Source organism: Lentinus tigrinus (assembly GCF_003813185.1).
Source record: "Lentinus tigrinus ALCF2SS1-7 unplaced genomic scaffold L226scaffold_59, whole genome shotgun sequence".
NCBI classification, from domain to species: Eukaryota; Fungi; Basidiomycota; class Agaricomycetes; order Polyporales; family Polyporaceae; genus Lentinus; species Lentinus tigrinus.
The window spans coordinates 23,545-40,174 of NW_027137968.1; the positions used below are offsets into that span (position 1 = coordinate 23,545).

The 16,630-nt window shown below is 56.0% G+C and overlaps 6 protein-coding genes across 6 annotated transcripts; 1 reads left to right on the forward strand and 5 right to left on the reverse strand.

Annotated features, from left to right (window-relative positions):
* Positions 1-312: 312 nt before the first annotated feature.
* Positions 313-465, forward strand: L226DRAFT_446999 (uncharacterized protein; the record flags this gene model as incomplete). Its single annotated transcript, XM_067674902.1, has 1 exon — positions 313-465. A coding segment is annotated over one exon (153 nt), but the record flags the coding sequence as incomplete, so codon positions are not given.
* A 241-nt stretch (positions 466-706) lies between these two features.
* On the reverse strand, positions 707-1,604 carry L226DRAFT_540524 (acyl-CoA N-acyltransferase). The gene is made up of 4 exons (XM_067681889.1): positions 1,508-1,604; positions 1,355-1,456; positions 1,198-1,295; positions 707-1,124 (listed from the first exon to the last, which is right to left on the reverse strand). The coding sequence occupies exons 1-4, from the start codon at positions 1,566-1,568 to the stop codon at positions 873-875; spliced, it is 513 nt and encodes a 170-aa protein (XP_067529189.1). The 5' UTR covers positions 1,569-1,604; the 3' UTR covers positions 707-872.
* Positions 1,605-7,847: 6,243 nt separating this feature from the next.
* Positions 7,848-8,288, reverse strand: L226DRAFT_318585 (uncharacterized protein). The gene has a single exon (XM_067673865.1). It carries the CDS (start codon positions 8,193-8,195, stop codon positions 7,890-7,892), a length of 306 nt encoding a protein of 101 aa, XP_067529190.1. The 5' UTR covers positions 8,196-8,288; the 3' UTR covers positions 7,848-7,889.
* Positions 8,289-8,487: 199 nt separating this feature from the next.
* On the reverse strand, positions 8,488-9,882 carry L226DRAFT_318613 (uncharacterized protein). The gene is made up of 2 exons (XM_067673866.1): positions 8,709-9,882; positions 8,488-8,639 (listed from the first exon to the last, which is right to left on the reverse strand). Exon 1 carries the CDS (start codon positions 9,778-9,780, stop codon positions 8,770-8,772), a length of 1,011 nt encoding a protein of 336 aa, XP_067529191.1. The 5' UTR covers positions 9,781-9,882; the 3' UTR covers positions 8,488-8,639; positions 8,709-8,769.
* Positions 9,883-10,808: 926 nt separating this feature from the next.
* Positions 10,809-13,341, reverse strand: L226DRAFT_516963 (UDP-Glycosyltransferase/glycogen phosphorylase). Its single transcript, XM_067678497.1, has 12 exons — positions 13,192-13,341; positions 13,059-13,134; positions 12,849-13,005; positions 12,617-12,785; positions 12,381-12,560; positions 12,222-12,302; positions 12,110-12,159; positions 11,812-12,040; positions 11,667-11,753; positions 11,498-11,611; positions 11,372-11,442; positions 10,809-11,309 (listed from the first exon to the last, which is right to left on the reverse strand). Exons 2-12 carry the CDS (start codon positions 13,108-13,110, stop codon positions 10,997-10,999), a joined length of 1,503 nt encoding a protein of 500 aa, XP_067529192.1. The 5' UTR covers positions 13,111-13,134; positions 13,192-13,341; the 3' UTR covers positions 10,809-10,996.
* Positions 13,342-13,875: 534 nt separating this feature from the next.
* Positions 13,876-16,010, reverse strand: L226DRAFT_617414 (UDP-Glycosyltransferase/glycogen phosphorylase; the record flags this gene model as incomplete). Its single annotated transcript, XM_067687033.1, has 11 exons — positions 13,876-14,275; positions 14,333-14,403; positions 14,461-14,583; positions 14,641-14,727; positions 14,789-15,017; positions 15,074-15,123; positions 15,174-15,254; positions 15,309-15,470; positions 15,522-15,687; positions 15,748-15,904; positions 15,959-16,010. 11 exons carry the CDS (start codon positions 16,008-16,010, stop codon positions 13,963-13,965), a joined length of 1,491 nt encoding a protein of 496 aa, XP_067529193.1. The 3' UTR covers positions 13,876-13,962.
* Positions 16,011-16,630: the final 620 nt, after the last annotated feature.

Sequence of the window (16,630 nt, forward strand, 5' to 3'; positions counted from 1 at the left end):
TCGTCCATCTCCTCCATGTCGCAGTACGGCGCGTACAGCGTAGACAGCCATCATGGCAGCCCCGGCGCGGTGCCGCCCCGCTCGCACTCGCACTCTTACTCGCACTCATCCTCACACACGCTCCCGCACTCCCCGACACACTCGCATGCGTACGCGCAACAGGCTATGACCGCGCACCCATACGGAGCGCCACTGTCGTCATCTCCGCAGTCTTCTCCGGCAATGTCCAACATGGCAACCGCACAGTACGGTTCGCAGGCTGCGTACGGCCAAGGTCCGGTCAGCCCTTCCCAGTATCCCGCTTCTCCCCCGCGACCGTTCGCGTGCGACTTGTGCGCGCTGTCGTTCAACCGCCAGCACGACCTCAAACGACACCGGGACACGCACACGGGTGAGAAGCCGTTCTTCTGCAACGGCGGGTGCGGGAAGACGTTCACAAGGAAGGACGCACTGAAGAGGCACCAGGTACGAGGATCCGTCTTCGTCTTTGTTGTTCCCGCACTGATCGGGGCCTGCAGCTCGTTAAGCGGTGTGGCATCGAAGAGGGCAGTTCGTGACCTTCCTCGTTGGATCATTTCTCTGTACGTCTCCGGCCTTTCGGTGCAGACGGTGGCGTGGAAAGCTGACGGCTATCTCGCAGAACATACACTCACTAATTTCCGGCACGAGACTTAGCCTACAATCCCGCGTCTTGACTTATGTTACGTGCCACTTGTGTCTTAGGTGTATTGGTACACATACATTGTAAAAGTATCGCTGACACGGACATCGCTGCGAGGTCAGGTAGATGTTAGCCTGCTCTGTAGTTATGCGTAGACTCGCAGAAAATGTATCTTACTACTAGTATCGTGAAACCATATCTATCAGAATCACTAGCCCTCAGCACCCTTGGACGGCTCAATGTCTCGCTGCAGTATCCATGCGTCGTGTGGGGTAATCTTCTTGTAGTAGTTCTCGTACAGACCGACTTCTTTGAAGCCGTGACGCTCGTAGAACCGTTTTGCATCCCCATTGGAGACCTGGACGTGGAGGTAGATGGCGTTGATTTTGGGCTTTGTGTGTGCGGCAGCCGCGTCGATGAGATGTTGGAGACTCTGAGATCCGATACCCCTGGAACGGTACGGCTGCGCACGGAGGGGCGAGAAGGGACGAGATGGGTATCGACGTAGGCGAGATTGCGATATGGGTTAGACTCACTGCGAGCACCGCCAACGTCATGAGGTAGAGCTTCGCCTCCCCGTCCTTGGCCTCTATCCTGCAGCACATGGTACCGATCGGGATGTCATTGTAGTAGACTGGGAACATCGACCGTCGATGAGCATCTTCTGGTGGCTAGAACCATGGAGACACGCACTCAGCTGACAGAAGTCTTCCACCTGGGGCTGGACTATGTCATTGTAGAACTTCTCGCTGTATTTTATGGGAAAGAGGACGGAATTGAGCTTCCGTACGGTGCCTAGAGATACATGAGCATCGAGAAGGGGTGGGGCAGATCGCAGAGACAGACCAAGATTGTTGGGGGTGACGGACGCGAAGGAGACCCGGGACGGGGACGGACGAGAGGACATGGGAGCACGACAGCGAGAGGAAGAGGCGCCCGACGCGCGGGCCGGCGTCAAGAGTCGCGTGTCGGGTGTGCCACGACGGCGTAGATACTAGACATCTAGAAGCGGCGTGTCTGGACTTGTCCATCACCATCTTCTTCCCCCGCCTCGCCTGTCCTTCTTACTTCTGCTCTGGAAGCAATCCCAGGCCACGAGGCACCCCAGAACCCCACAACGAACCTGATCCCGAGAACCAACTGTTTAACCAAGATCCCCGAACCAACACCCTCGCTTCCTGTGCTACAATCGCTATCGCGATCTCCGCGAGCATCCCCTCCACTGCTGTGGTCAATACCAGCGCATAGTCTCTCTCAGAGGATACAATCGGAGTTATTCGGCCTCCCGGCGCTGTCGGAGCAATCGTTCATTCAGTCGCGCTGTCGGTCTCAGCGCCGCGCTCGCCGCCGTCCGAGTCGTACCTGTAGGCCCGCTCGGCCTGCGTGCCGGAGACTCTACAGAAAGTTGCTGCATCATTATCGCTTCTCTGTATCCCGCCAGCAGAGCATCATGCAATTGTCAACTCAAAAGGCACTCAATCGGCCGACATACCCTGCAGGAGATCAGCACGAGATGATGCGTGCGTCCGAGTTGGCCGCTGCGGATTTTGCTATCTCGTCACCCTTTTTTCCCCTTTATGCTGCGTATTGATTCAGTAGCCCGTACATCTACGTGCGGACAGATCTTGCCGTCCAGGTTTCGAGCACTGAGAGGCAATCCTCCCTGTATGGTTTAGAGAAGACGTCTCTCAGGTATCGCTCAGTCCTGTCTTCTCAGCAACTGATCATTTCCGCAGGTTCTGTATTCTAGTGCGCTGCGCAGGCATTACCTATGCCGTTACTACTTGCTAGTCGGGCACGGTATGTTTCTCACCCTTCTGTCCGCTTTTCGGAGACGCCTCGGCGGCAGGGCTTCTCGCTTCATCACGAACCCATTTCTTGTCTATTGCAACCTGAAGGCGCCTTCGTGAGACCCTTTTGATGTCTTCTCCGTAGGCTGTGCGTGAGCGACTCTTGCGCTAACCCGTTTTTGTACCTAGGAGCCAAACTCCTGAGAAAACTGACCAGCCGCAATCCTCCGGGAACCATGCTATCGATTGCGTGTCTATATCCTGCGGCGAGCAAGATCGCCCGCCGCCGCCTCAACGGTCGCCAATGCCCATTGCGGTACATGTGTTAGAATGCGAAGATTTGCTCTAGTTCTGCAGTGCGTGCATTTACTACCTCACGGGGCGTGGGTGATCGGTACACTTATTCCGGCGAGGCCTTAGGATATTCTTGCATTCACCTAGCCGTGTGTGTCCCACGTAGGACGAATTCGTGATCATCGACTCCTCACGAAGTCGTCAAGCAAATGACATTCTTCGGAACTCTCGAGGTAGCCCCATAACCTCCATCGCTCTCGCAGGGCCGCAGTGAATCGCCTTAGGGTTGCTCCTGTCATTCAGACTCGGAGCATGTCTAATCAACCAGCCTAGAATCGTACCGCAAGATTGATCATGGATCCGCTCAGGTTTTTTTCCTGGCTTCTAGCGGCTTACCTCTTGCCCGTTTTGACCATAAACCAGGGTCCAACCGGCGATGCTCTCACGTTCTATGTGAGGACCATCTATCCAGGGTGGCGCTAGGTTTACGTTCCACCACAACGTCCCCGGAACGCACCGTTGATGCTATGTTGGTCGGCGCTGTGAATCATGTGTTATGCTGTGGGTGGTCACTTTCTCAGCCTTTGAGCTGTCCGCTCACACTTACAATCCGCAGACATGTAATTTCCAATCTTCCACACACCAGAGAAGTTGTTGGCGGTTTTTTGGCGTCCGAGTACTCAGGGATTACGTTCCGGGTTTGTTAAACATTCATCCTGAGTTCACGGAACGGCCCCTCGACAGGGATCGTCGGATCCGTGTTCGGATTTCAGCCTCGAAGACACATGCCTACGGCATCGTCTCCCTGAAAGTCTATCTATTTGAATCTGTCAGAGCGCACCCATCTCAACACTGGCGCTGTACCTGACATCGAGTATGGAACTCACTCAAGTAAGTTGTGATTGGTTACGGAAGCTGCCAGGTGGCGGCGTGTAGCGACGGATACCCACATAGGCTGGCTAACACCATCTGTCGGCGTTGCAGTGAAGGAAAATGATTTTCCTACTCCAGCGCACAATGCGACAATACAGCTACTGCGGGCAAACAATGTCCCAAGCTAGACGCTATCAGGTGCAGGAGGTATGGTACGTTATTCGGCGTGCCAAGTACATTGTCTAATCCCGGTTATCCCAAAGACCTTACTTCGTCTGGATTTGCACACGTCTTGAGCGTTCATCCACTCTATGCGGTGTGTCGCCGTAATTCGCTCTGAACCACGGATCTTCACTTGAGTAATGCGACATCAGGATGACAATTGTGCTCGCCCGCGACGTACGTTAGTCAGGAACACACTGCGTACAGTGACACCTCACAACCGTCTTGCCCCCGTCTCGCACAGGCCCTCGCCCACTGGACGGTCCACACAGTACATCAGGCCAATTGGACTCCCGCTGCCAGTCTGTCCGACCCAAGCCTGCTAGTTCGAACAGTAGTACAGGGAACAGTAGTACAGGGCAAGTGTGGTTGTTCAATTGGATGGCGTCGGGACGCTGAACTTCCCTTCCATTCTCAACAACAGTCCACAGCCCTTCATTGCCGCTACCGCAAAGGTTCCGAAGTGCCTTCTGGACCAAATCCGCCTACTCGCTTCTCTGTCTCCGGACTTTGCCTTGAGGTTGGCCACCTTCCCGGACCCGATGCTGACGACCCGCCCCACTTCTCCTCGTCCCTGCATCATGCATCCCGCGTTTTCCGGGCTGTTTGTGCATGCCCCGACATCGGTCACGGTGTCGCGCCCGTCCTCGGCGTGCACAGCATCCGCAATCAAGGTCATGCCAATTGTGGGCGCAACGCCCGCATATTCACCGCCGTCTCACGTTGTTCGCGCGTGGACACACCTCTCTAAACCCGCCCCTGAATTGTCCAGCCGGGCGTCCCCACCTATCAAACTCAGGCTGCGCGCTCGTCATACATGATGCATCCACCTGGTTTGGATTTTGCGCAAGCCGACGGAGGCCGTGGTGATGGAGCAACTTACTCCGGCTGCGCGCTTCACTGAACCACTCGCATGGCCGTCGGTATACAAACTGCGAGCCCCGTGGTGTCCGCTGTGCTCTTATTTTGCATTCATGCCTCGCGTAGGTTCGTAACACTGATAGGGACTACAAACCGGTGATCCCTTCGTCTCCTGGCCTCTTCAAACACGTCGCGTCGCGACGTACTCGACTTCCGCTGAATACACCGCTTTCCTCTGCTCGCTTCCGCTGCAGACCCGAGCTCCGGAATGGCACTGGGCAGGCATTTCATGCGAGGATAAAATGGTGCAATATATTCCGCGCGCTTGCTTTAGAACGGTCTTCTGGGACGGCACTTAGCCTGCAGCTGTGCCAGCAGAACATCCCAACATACGCGTCTTGACATGTCAGCGGCGTCTAGCGGGACTTGACAAATCGCTAGCACCCTTCGGAGCGCGTCCTCCATGCTGGCAATAGTCCGTTCCGTCCGCAAGACTCAAGTCAAGTGTGGTCTCTGCTTGGATCGTCATTGGCATCCGGAACCAGCAGATTTGCGGGTGAAGATATGTCGACGTTCAATGTTGCTTTGACCCCGCCCGCCCCCGCCCGATGACAGCGACAACGTTTTACTGATTCATTGAACCATACAACCGTCTTTGTGGCGGCCGCTCCCACTGGAACACACATCCATTATTACGTTGGGTCGTTGGCCGCTCGTCGGGGCTTTGTGAAATCTTATCATGATGCGCTGTTCTATCTGCGGCGGTGACTAGCTGGCTCTCGCGACCTACTCCTTCCGGACAAGCGGACCTTGCAAGCTGGTCGCTGCTACAGATGTCAGTATGCCCCGTGTTTCGATGTCTGACTCCCAGGTGCGTCTGTGGTTTTGCCTTTATGTTTCCTTGTCCGCTGATGATCGGTCCTTCAGCAGAATCGCTTGACTACCCGTGGCTGGGACTTGACGTTAAGGGGTTTATCCTCGTCGGAACAGGGGCTAGCCAATTCGTAAGCTCGCTCGTGAGGACCTCGAGAACGTCAGCCATGAAGAGCTTTGCTTTACTCGGGAGGACGGTCACACTCGCTCTTCATTTTGGCGCTATCAGGTTAGCCCTTGTTGTTGATAACTGCCTCTCTACCGCAACTCCTACAGCCGGGTTCCTCTATGGCATCTGACTTCTTTCTCTCTTGAAGATGCTCGGACCGACTCCGTGCATCAATCGTGTATGTTCACTTGTGCGCTTCATACCCATGCTAATTCCCTCCTTCGGTTTTGGGGCCTGCGGGTTCCAGATATGGCAAAGCATCGGTCCCTGTGTGCATAAGCCAGGGCAGCTCAGGGCCTGGACGGAGCCTCCTGCCATTGTATAGACGCACGGCATCGCGGCAGAATAGAGGTCCTGCCTTAAATCGTGCGCGCTAGGCCTCTCGGGGAGCCTGTTGACAGGCCTTAGCGTGTTCAAGCACATAGTCCAGTGAACCAGTGACCCGCTTTGCAAGTATGTCTACCTCCCATGGTGTCTTGGCCGTTCGCACAGTCAGCAGCATCTGATATGTACAGTCGTCAACGGAACAGGGATCCGACAGCGGCTCTGTGGCACGCGATCGCAATGTGTACATACAAGAGCCGTCGCGGGAGCTCCAGGTACGTACTCAACTTCCGGGCTTCATTCTGCATGCAGACCCTTGATCCGCTAGGATGCGCTGCGCAGACTGCAACGTGCATCAGCGGAAGCCGTTGGAGTTTTGCATCAAGTTAGCTTGCAAATAGCGCGAATTCCTCCTTATTTTACGTCTTAGCGCGCAGACATCGGAAGACGACCCAGGACGACGAACCCCGGGCTGTTACTGCAACGCTGCAACGTCCCTGGCATGTTGTTGATGACGTGCTCGGGATGAGACCGGACGCGCTGATAGATGGTGCGTTCGCAGATGTTTGAGCTTACAAGCCTTCACAATCAACGACATGCTAGCCGCGATATGTCGTGATAGCGCGCAGCCGATGCGCGAGATGCAATCTCCATCAGAGACATGGCGGGCAGGGGGGGACGCAGGTCGCGAATTCCGGAACGGTACAGGAACGGTGCGATCGCAAACCAGCCGTTCATGTTTCATCTGCTGCACGTCACTTTTAGAGTAGGCAGCCCAATTATTGCCCCGCAACTTGGCAATCCTCGCGGGACGCTCGGGAATCACGACGAGGGCAGCAATACGTCTCCATCATCGGTCCTTGTTCCTTAGGAGTCGGAGGACCTCGATTTGGCTCGGTTGTGGGGCTCATCTGCAACTGCAACTCTACCACCATACCTCAAGGCATTAACTCGTGCACAGCGGCTTCCTAGTTCGCAGCCAGCCGCACAAACGCGATAGCAATATCAACATGGTAATCCTCCCAGGAAGAACGCGGGCTGGATGTCCAGGACTCAGGATCGCGCCAGGGACGTTGTGCAATGCGCAGTACCCGCCAGTCACCAGTTTCAACTTGGACAGCTCGTCGCTCGATCACTTGTCTCCCTAGACAGACGATTGGACGCGCCTGGGAGACGGACGGCCCATGATTGTCCCACCAAACTCGCGATCGCCGAGCGATGAGCCACCTCCGAGGTCGGGCCCGTCGACGTCCCGGGCGTCGCGTCGCGTCAGTACGGTCTTGCTCGTATATCCTCGTTCAGCAACCATCATACGCTCTCGATACCGGGGTACGCACATGGCGCGCCTCGTGCTGCCCTATGCGCCCCCCATGACGGGCCCGACCGCCTCGTGTCACTGACTGTCTCAGCCGCTTGTGAGCAGTGCCCACTGCCAGGCATTAATATTTAATGCGGGATCGGTGTGCAGTTTGTTGCGTCGGATACAGGTAATCTATCCGTCCGAGCCCGCTGCAGTGTAGGCTAGTGTAGGGGGGATACAAATATATATGAGACATAATACCCAAAGTGCGAGAGAATGTTAACCCATCATTGCGACAGCGACGTACGCAGGAGTCACTCGGTCGCTGTCAGGACTCCTGCTACACATATCCAATCCATCAACGTCATGCTCGAGTCTCGCGCGAGCATTTGGCCAACCTGGGCTCGCAGACTCGGTACCCCGGCCTCTAGAGTCTAAGTAGTGTTCCTGGTACCTGGTCCCTTAGGTCTGCCTCAGGCCTGCCAACGGACCACGGCCCCGCGGGCCCGAGAGATGTCAGTGTTAATAACAGAGCGATAACATTCGTCCGCGACAACAAGCAGATAGCGTACAGCGTATTTGTGAGTGACTACAATGCGACTTCCGAGACTTCGTGCGTCCGATCCACGTACGTGTTTGGTACTGGTTCTGAGTGAAGAGAACGGGAGCGGGAGTGGGAGCGAGGTAGATGGGGTTGGGTGGAGAGTCGTGAGTCATAAGCGACGACAACAGTAACAGCAACAGCAGCGACGACAGATAGCTAGAGATACTCGCGGATATGATGATACAAGGATACAGCAGGGATGAGAGGTAATGGAACAACAACATCGAGAGTCCGTCCAGAGGCTCGTCTTCCGTGCGATGCGATGCGATGTGGTGAGAGTGAGTGCAGAGGGGAATGGTACATGACGTTGGGTACAGAATGCGAGTGGGGAGTGAGGAGGGCTATATGCAAGACGCGCTATACGCGCTGGGAGATGAGGAGATAGATGTATGCGTGGCTAGGTGTCGCTTATGCTGGATGCTGAGTACTGGATGCAGGTGATAAGGATGAGGCTCAGTGCTGCAGGAATATGGAACAGGAGAGGCCGTGTCCGAGGGCCGGGAGATCGTGCGGCGAACAGTCGGAGATGGAGGGTGAAAACCAGGAGGTGCGATGGCCGCATATATGCGCGACAGCTTCCAATCCGATCCATCGCAGCCTGAGCTTGTCAACCTTCCGCGTTTACGCTTCTTCCAAGCTACGAGACCCTGAAGACATCGAGGCCAGACCTGATCCCGACGACGGCATGTCCCTGTCAGCGACCGCGGGGAAGCTGAGCTTGACTAGTAAGCACGCACCTGTCGTCCAAGCGCCATCACCGCGCCCCGTAACCACCTCCCTAGAGATGTCCAAAATCGTTCACCACCGTGCCTTCGGTGGGCTGCGCGGTGAAGGGGACGAACTGCCGTTGCCGTTGCCAGGCCCTGGTCCGTGGCCTGGGCCGGACTTCTTATGGTTCCGTCGCCGTCCTTTCGCGCCGCCGCGGCCACGGCCCTGGGTTTTGGTATTCGGCCCAGAATCGGAGTGTTGTGGACCCGCAGAGTGCCCTTGGGCAAAAGAGGTGCGATGCGGAGGGGTAGAGGTCGGGGTGGATGGGGCGGGGGCTTGGAGGCGGTCGAGATAAACGTCCGCATAGTTGCGGAAGACGCACTGCTCGCGGTCCTGCTCGTCGTACTCGGCCATCGTCGCCCAGACGCAATGCCAACCCTGCTCCTCCTCGAACTTCAGCGCAAACGCTGCATGGCGCTGGGTCCACCTGTCCTCCCGCTGCGTTCTCACCTTCGGAAGTCCCAATCCAAGACCTTCCAAACCACCGTCCGAGCTCGGTCCCGGGCGCGCCTGGAATGCCTTGTCGGACAGCGTGATGGACGCAGCGTGCGATATGGTGAGGCGGAGGTCAGCGTGGGCAGACTCGGCGGCACCGCGGGGGTTGAGCACGTGGGAGTCGGTCTCGAGGACCTTGGGTACCCCGCGGTGCTGCGGGTCGTAGCCGACGACGAGCACTTGGAACGCGCTCCCGTCTGCGCAGTGGAGGGTGATGCAGGGGTGCGTTCGCGAGCGACGCACGCGTGTGAGCCGCTTGCCGATGAGAGCAGAGGGGTCGACCCCGATGCCGTGCGGGCGTGCGTCGAGCGTGATGGCGCGCGTGCGCTGCGCGGGCGGGGCGACTGGCGGTGGGGGCGGCAATGGGTAGGTGTGCGTCCGGGTGCGTTGGTGCGGGGGACCTGGAGGGAACGAGGGGGCTTTCTTGAGGGAGAGGGGGGAGGGCGGGGAGGAGCCCGGGGAGGTTGAGGGGCTGGAGGGAAGCTCAGAGTTGGATGAGCTGGCAGGGTCGTAGCTGCTCAGACTGGTGCTGCTGTAGGACGACATGGCTGGCGTGTCTGGCGGCGCATTCGTGTGCTGGCAGCTGCTAGTCGGGCCTGGACGATGAGACGAGCAGCGAGAGATGGATGCAGAGACTCGAGAGAGCGGAGGAGAGAGAAGCAGCGATATGCAATCATCGGCCACCGGCTGCCGCCCACACGGCCAAACCGTGCCAAACACCTCGCCTGCTCTCCTCCATTGTTCCCGCCGCCTACCCCAACAAGCACAATAGCGCACACAGAGACTGCGAGAACGCGCAATTGCCGGCAAAGACTCGACGGTCGGCACTCGGGAAGTGAAGGAAGCTGCGGCAGACGCGAGTTTCAACGCGTCGCGACAATAGACGCGTCGGTGTCACGGGATGGGAAACGCGCTCACGTGCAGCTGCGAGCATTCTGACTTCGCACTTGCCAGGAAGCATCGGTCTCAGAAGCGACTGCGAGGGCACCTTGCGGAAACAAGGAGAGTGGTCGGCGTCTCCACTCTTGGCTGACATGGCTAACGCAAGCATACAGATCTCGCCTCGAAGCGAGCGATCCAAAGTCTAATTTTCCGAGATCCAGCTTGTGCCACCCGATCCACTACAGATACGTGTCCACATGGAACTTTCCACCACCATCACTTTCAAACCACGGCGTTCTGCGAGCCTCCCATAGCATGCCAAGACCATGCATGTACCGTCTTTGGACAGTCTCACTGTGATCTGAGACGACGACGCATCATCCGGTCGAGCTCGCGGAAGCCGCCAGAGGACGATGAGGTATGCGAGTTTCCCCGGCGTCCAGGAGCTCTTCTTATTCCAGACCCGAGGGACGGACAACTAGGATCACTCTCCTGCCATCATCCCTTCGACTATCTTTTGTGCCACAACAGGGTCGACATGTCACAGTTGGCAACCATGCTAAATAATGCGTTGAGAACAGAGATGGTGCTTCGTCTCGATGTGCTCCTATGTACATCGTCACTCGTACAGTCGCGTCCTCACCTCAGCATGCATTCAAACAGTGCGTTTGCCGAGAGTTCCCGGGCCGACGGACGCTTCACATATCGGTATATATCAGGTCCTTCCTCGGCATGTACGTATACCAGTCGAACAGAACTCTCCGAACCTGATGATGTCATGGCTATAGTGCGTACCTGCAATGGCCATGGAGGAGACAGTCGCCTCTGGTATCTAAAGGATAGTCTATCGGTCTAACCGCGGCCCCTACAACCCAATATCTCATACGGAATCGAGGAAGGCCTCCACTTCCCGCCGCGCGATACCCTCCTCCGCCCAAGCACCCTCCAGCGTCCGTCGCACCTCCGCCAGATTCTCGCGCTTCCGCGCCCCGTCCTCGCCAAACGCACGCTCGAGCACGTCCCGAAACTCCGCTCTGACCGCATCCACCGTGGCCACCGGGGTCTGCCCGGTGCGATAGATCTTGCCTGCTCCCTTCCCCCGCCGGACTTCGATGAGCTCGTATGCAACGTCCAGGGTCTCTGCAAGATGGATGGCGTTCATGGGCTGGTCGGCGTCGATGGGCCAGAGGATACTGTAGACGAGATGGTCAGCTGAGTTATCATGTACGCAGTTCGGCGAGCATGGGGGACTGACGTGGGGATGGACGCCATGATGGTCTCAATTGTGCTGTTATGGCCGCCATGCGAGATGTACCATCCTGTTGCCTATTGAATCGCGTCAGCCACCCAGGCAGCAGAGAGCAGGGCAGCGGGCACGTACTGGGTGGTCTAGGAGAGCCTGCTGAGGCACCCAGTCCGCCATGATGGCGTTGCCGTACTGGGTGAGCTTCTCCTGCAGTTCGGTTTTCTTGGTCGCCCCTGCGCTACTCAGGACCTGGGGCAAGCGAGCGTCTGGTCACAGTCGTTGGTGGGAAGAAGAGAAGACGCACAAATGGGATGTTCTTCTCCATGAGGATCTCGAGGACCGCCATGAACTTCTCGTCGTCCAACGGCCAGAACATCGAGCCGAAGGCAATCTGCACGAATGGAGGTCAGCTGCACCGTCCTAAGTGCTGCGTGAGAGGGATGACGCACGTATATCACAGACTTCGCGCCATTTGTAGCCAGCTTGTCGTCGAGGAACTTGAGGATACTGGCAGCGCGCGGGTCATCCGAGGTGTCCTCGGGTCGCGTTGGTATGAGTGGCCCAGCATAGTGGACCTTGCGACCGGTCTCAGCGAACCATGCACGCATAGTCTCCGTTGCTTTCGGAGCATAGTCCGCCGCGTCGAACGTCAGCACTCCGTCACACTTCTGCAGGTGCCTGCCAGGGAAGCACCGTTCTGGTTAGCGACATATTGTTTGACCGTCGTTAAGTGCCTTCGACACTCACGGTCCGACTTTAGCAAGAACAGTCGATGCGAACACAGGACTGAACGGGAACTAGCGTATCATGGTGAGCCGCTCTATGTGCTTGAGCCTGCATAGGAAACATAGCCACGTACATCTTGAGGATGAGCCTCGTAGTGATGCATTGGAGGGGTACACGGTGTGCGGACAGGATCGCCTCTCATCTGGAGGTAGATCTATTGACAAGACACAGTGCGTAATGTCAGCACTGATGTCCTCATAAGATCAGTGGACGATGTTCGACGAGGGCTCACCTCGAGACAAACGGAGTCATAAGAGACGCCTCTGCGTTCCGCCTCGGCTTGAGCTCGCTGCTCGAAGTCTTCGCCGAATGCCATAGGCACGCTGATGGTCGCGACCGGCACCCATAGATACACCTTGACAGTTCCTGCACTGAACTTGCGGACGACATCGAAGGCACGGGGAACGAACATCTTTTATGCACGAAAGCTCAGCTACGAACATGCCTGGGACAGATGCGAGTACTCACGTCGAGCACAGCGGCAGTCGGGCGGACTCGAGACGATTCGTGTGTCGTACCGGTTTTTGCGCATATCAGAGGCTGGTCGTTCATGATCTTCACCCAAGCAGCTTCGAATGCGGCGTCGGGACCGCTGCCGCTGTGCGGCACATCTGTTCCGTCTTGAAGCGCAATCACCCTATACGACATCTCGTGTTAGCAGCAGTGCATACTAACGACTAGTACGCTGTCCGATATTCACCTGATACGAGCTGCGAGGTGATCTTCGTGGGGCTGGAAGTCACGGGCGATCTCGGCTTGTACCCGGTCGTAGAACCCAGTGATAGTGAAGAATGTGACGCCGACGTTCCGTAGCTTCACCATCCTCGCAACAAGAGTACACATCGTGCGGCAATGGCCTGCGGAGCCTCGTGAGTGAATATATGTGCGATCGGAGGACGGAAAGACTCACCCCACATCTGCGTCGGGAACACCACGACATGTTTCTGTGTGTCAACGGTCATACTAGTGTGTTATTGGAGGACGAGCTGCGAAAGAGGGGTTTTGGTGAGCCTCACAGAAGACGGCGCGTGTTATATACGTACGTGTGTTCGACACCGTGAACCAGCGGTTGTGCGCATTTCATACCTCTTGTGCGAAACATTTGGGTAAGACACCGCATTATCGTTCGGAGACAGGCCGACTGAAGCCCATTCGCTGGCGGTGCCCAGCGCGCACTCAGTCTGCCTGTCAGACGTACGCGTCGGGAGTGCCGGTCGGCGAAGACTGAAAGTTATAGAACGGACGGAGGTATCACCTTCAAATTCATCCATGTCGTACTCGGAGCGCTGGGAGGGGCCACGCCGCCCGCGCGTCGCTGCATCTGAATCAGATTCATAGTCGCACGGCAGCCGTATGGGACCGGATATCTGTGTACAAGACGAGCTTGGCACATTGCGGATTCTCGTTTCACCTTAGTTGAGCCAAAGAGAATAGGAGTCTCTGAGCACGGAATCAACAGCACTAGTAACAACTTGAATATATAGCTCACCGGTTCATGGATGTACCAAAGACATGCATTGATTCCCGAATGGATCCTGGGATACTTGCTCCAGACGACGGAGGATAGACCGCCGCCTGTATAATCCTAGAGATCGCGATGATTGTTCAAGAAAACAAGCTGCCTCCACCACCCACCGTCACGGCTTGGCGCCCGTACCTCATGGCCTCACAGCCTAGCAGTATAATCAAAATCAATGCCCATCCGATAGCTTTCAATAGACAATGAACGGCCCATGTGTATAGTTGGTCATCTTCGTCCAACGCATGCATCCCCGATGACGTAGTACTGACACAGAGGAGCCTACCAGTAGGAATCAGATTGCGTCCAACAACGCCTCCACCTCCCGCTTGGCGATGCCGTCCTCCGACCACGCAGACTGCAACGTTTCCCGAAGGCTCATAATTTTCACGCGTTTCCTAGCCCCCTCTTCTCCATATGCGCGCTCGAGTATGTCCCGCATTTCCGCCTTGACGGCATCGACCGTCGCGACGGGTACTCGGCCATTGCGGTAGATCTTGCCCGCCCCCTCACCGTGCCGGACCTCGATGAGCTCGAAAGCGACGTCAAGGGTCTCAGATAAATGAATGGCGTTTGGAGGTTGGTCTGCTATGATAGGCCACACGATCCTATGAGTGCGCTGTTAGTCCGAAGCTCTGTCCCGTGCCAAAAGTGAAGTGACCGACGTGGGGACGCCCGCCAGGATGGTTTCCAGCGTGCTGTTGTGACCTCCGTGAGAGATATACCATCCCGTAGCCTTGGTAGTAATTCAGCGAAAGTGTTCGTACTTCGATAGTTGGAAAGTTAAACTCACTGGGTGGTTGAGCAAAGCGTGCTGTGGCACCCAGTCCGCCATGATACCGTGGCTATAACGCGCGATCTGTTCCTGCATCTCTTCCGGTGGCTTCGAAGACCACGCCGCGACACAGCTCATGACCTGCAATAAAGTATCGATGTCTGGAGTAGCCGTGATCTGCTAACTTGTTGGACATACGAAGGGGATGTTGCGTTCCATGAGGACATCAATGACAGCCCAGAGCTTCGCATTATCCATGGGCCAGAACATCGATCCGAAGGAGATCTAGTGAGAGGTTCTTGTCAATCAGGCTTGAGCGGTGCGGCTCTGAGTCTGTAACACTTACATATATGACAGAGCCTTTTCCATGAGACGCCAGCTTATCATCCAGAAATTTCGCGATCTCCTCGGAACGGGGATCCTTGGAGGTATCTTCTTCACGTCGAGGAATGAGTGGACCAGCGTAGTAGACCTTCCTGCCGGTCTCGGCGAAGTACGACCGAAGTTGCTTCGTCGCGTGCGGGGCGTAGTCGGCGGCATCAAAGGTGACGACACCCTCCGCCTTATCCATCATCCTAAATTCCGAAACGAAATCAGTCAGTACGACCTCTAGACGGTGTGTACAACTCACTCAGGGATCCTCGACATCACGTTCTCAACAAAGCCGGGAGGTGAGGGGAACTTTGTGATTTAATCAGTGACATAGATCCGAATAGCACAGGGTGACTTACCACTTGAGGGTTATACTCGTAGTCGTACATCGGTGGATTGAAAGGATCCCTGATAAGTGCACCCTTATACGAGGTCATCATCTTACTCAAGTCAGCCAATCACAATGTTGAATGCAGCTCACGGAAGGTACCTACCTCCTCTATAGTCTCGATTTGGACGTCGTCTCCTTGACCTCTAGATGTCATGGCTCGAATGACGCGGCCTAGTCCGACCACTGCGGCGGGATACCAGAGGTACACCTTCGTACGGCCGCCGTTGGACTTCTGCACAACATCGAAGGCATCGCACACAAAGATCTGCAGACCGAAAGTGAAAAATCAACACTGTCACGAGGTGCCATGACTTACATCCAGAATAGCCACATTTGGGAGGACCGGATAGGGTTCAAACTGTGTCCCGGCGTGGGCACAAACCAGAGATTGACCCTCCATCACCTTTCCCCATGCAATCTTGAATGAAGCCTCGGCTCCGCTTGTATCGTGCATTTCCTTACTTTGCTCGACTGCGATGACCCTAGATAGCACATAATTGAGCATAGTTTGCAGTATATATGATACTCTATTGGTGGCTGACCGTAGGCGATGAGCCGGAAGCTCCTCATCGGGTAGGAATTCACGGTCGATTTCGGCGCGGACGTGGTTGTAGAATGATGGAACCGTGAAAAAGGTCACAGTGACCTGTCGCAGCTGGACAAGACGAGCAGCCAGTGTGCACATCGTGCGAGTGTGCCCTGATGCATGCTCAGTAGAAGCATCCTCCAGCCGCACGGAGAAACATATCTCACCCCAGAAGTGCACTGGAAAGAGTACCACATGCTTTCCGGTGTCCATGGTCATTGTGAGCAGCAATGGCTGTGGTCTGGATGGCGAAGAGGGGGGAGTGATGTGGACAATTGCGGAGTCCCGAAGATACCTGTATATAGAGCAGGTATTGAAGAGCGTCCCTTTCATATATGCCGGTATCGAGCCCGGCTTCTATCGGATGAAACACAGGGACGACTGGTTTGTGTGATATCGCGTAACGATGAACCTGTCGCATGCCGTCAGTAAATATGCAACCTTTCAGCGGTCCCTCGACATGACGGCTCTGAGTATCGAGGACGGGTGTCAGAAGTCATCCCGGATAATGATGAAACGATCGCAACAACAAATTCAGCGATACTGTACGTGGCGACTGAATCGCAAGGTAGGACTACCCTCACGTTGATGCGTGGACAGTCGATATTCGGGCGGCCCGCCCGACAGCTCGGGAAACGAGGGCGTTCGTCGGTACACCTTGAAAATAACTATCAGCGCGTTATGAAAATAGAGGAACCGGGAATGAGAATTACCGGTGTCAACGGGTCAAGTATGCTCAAGTAGAAGTCTGCAGCGGTCTTCGAGTACTACGCTACCCTTCCACAAAACGGAGGCATCTCAATCCATTAGATGCAAAGGTGCCGGAACGCTGCAAATTG

Bases quoted from the DNA above. Each gene is read 5' to 3' on its own strand.
- L226DRAFT_318585 (XM_067673865.1), bottom strand. From the start codon at position 8,195: ATGTTGTTGTTCCATTACCTCTCATCCCTGCTGTATCCTTGTATCATC.
- L226DRAFT_318613 (XM_067673866.1), bottom strand. From the start codon at position 9,780: ATGTCGTCCTACAGCAGCACCAGTCTGAGCAGCTACGACCCTGCCAGC.
- L226DRAFT_516963 (XM_067678497.1), bottom strand. From the start codon at position 13,110: ATGACCGTTGACACACAGAAACATGTCGTGGTGTTCCCGACGCAGATG. The intron at 12,160-12,221 runs GTACGTGGCTAT...ATGATACGCTAG, and splicing joins ACGAGGCTCATCCTCAAGAT to TTCCCGTTCAGTCCTGTGTT. The intron at 11,310-11,371 runs GTCAGTCCCCCA...TCTCGTCTACAG, and splicing joins ATCATGGCGTCCATCCCCAC to TATCCTCTGGCCCATCGACG.
- L226DRAFT_540524 (XM_067681889.1), bottom strand. From the start codon at position 1,568: ATGTCCTCTCGTCCGTCCCCGTCCCGGGTCTCCTTCGCGTCCGTCACC. The intron at 1,457-1,507 runs GTCTGTCTCTGC...ATGTATCTCTAG, and splicing joins CGTCACCCCCAACAATCTTG to GCACCGTACGGAAGCTCAAT. The intron at 1,296-1,354 runs GTGCGTGTCTCC...CGATGTTCCCAG, and splicing joins GGAAGACTTCTGTCAGCTGA to TCTACTACAATGACATCCCG.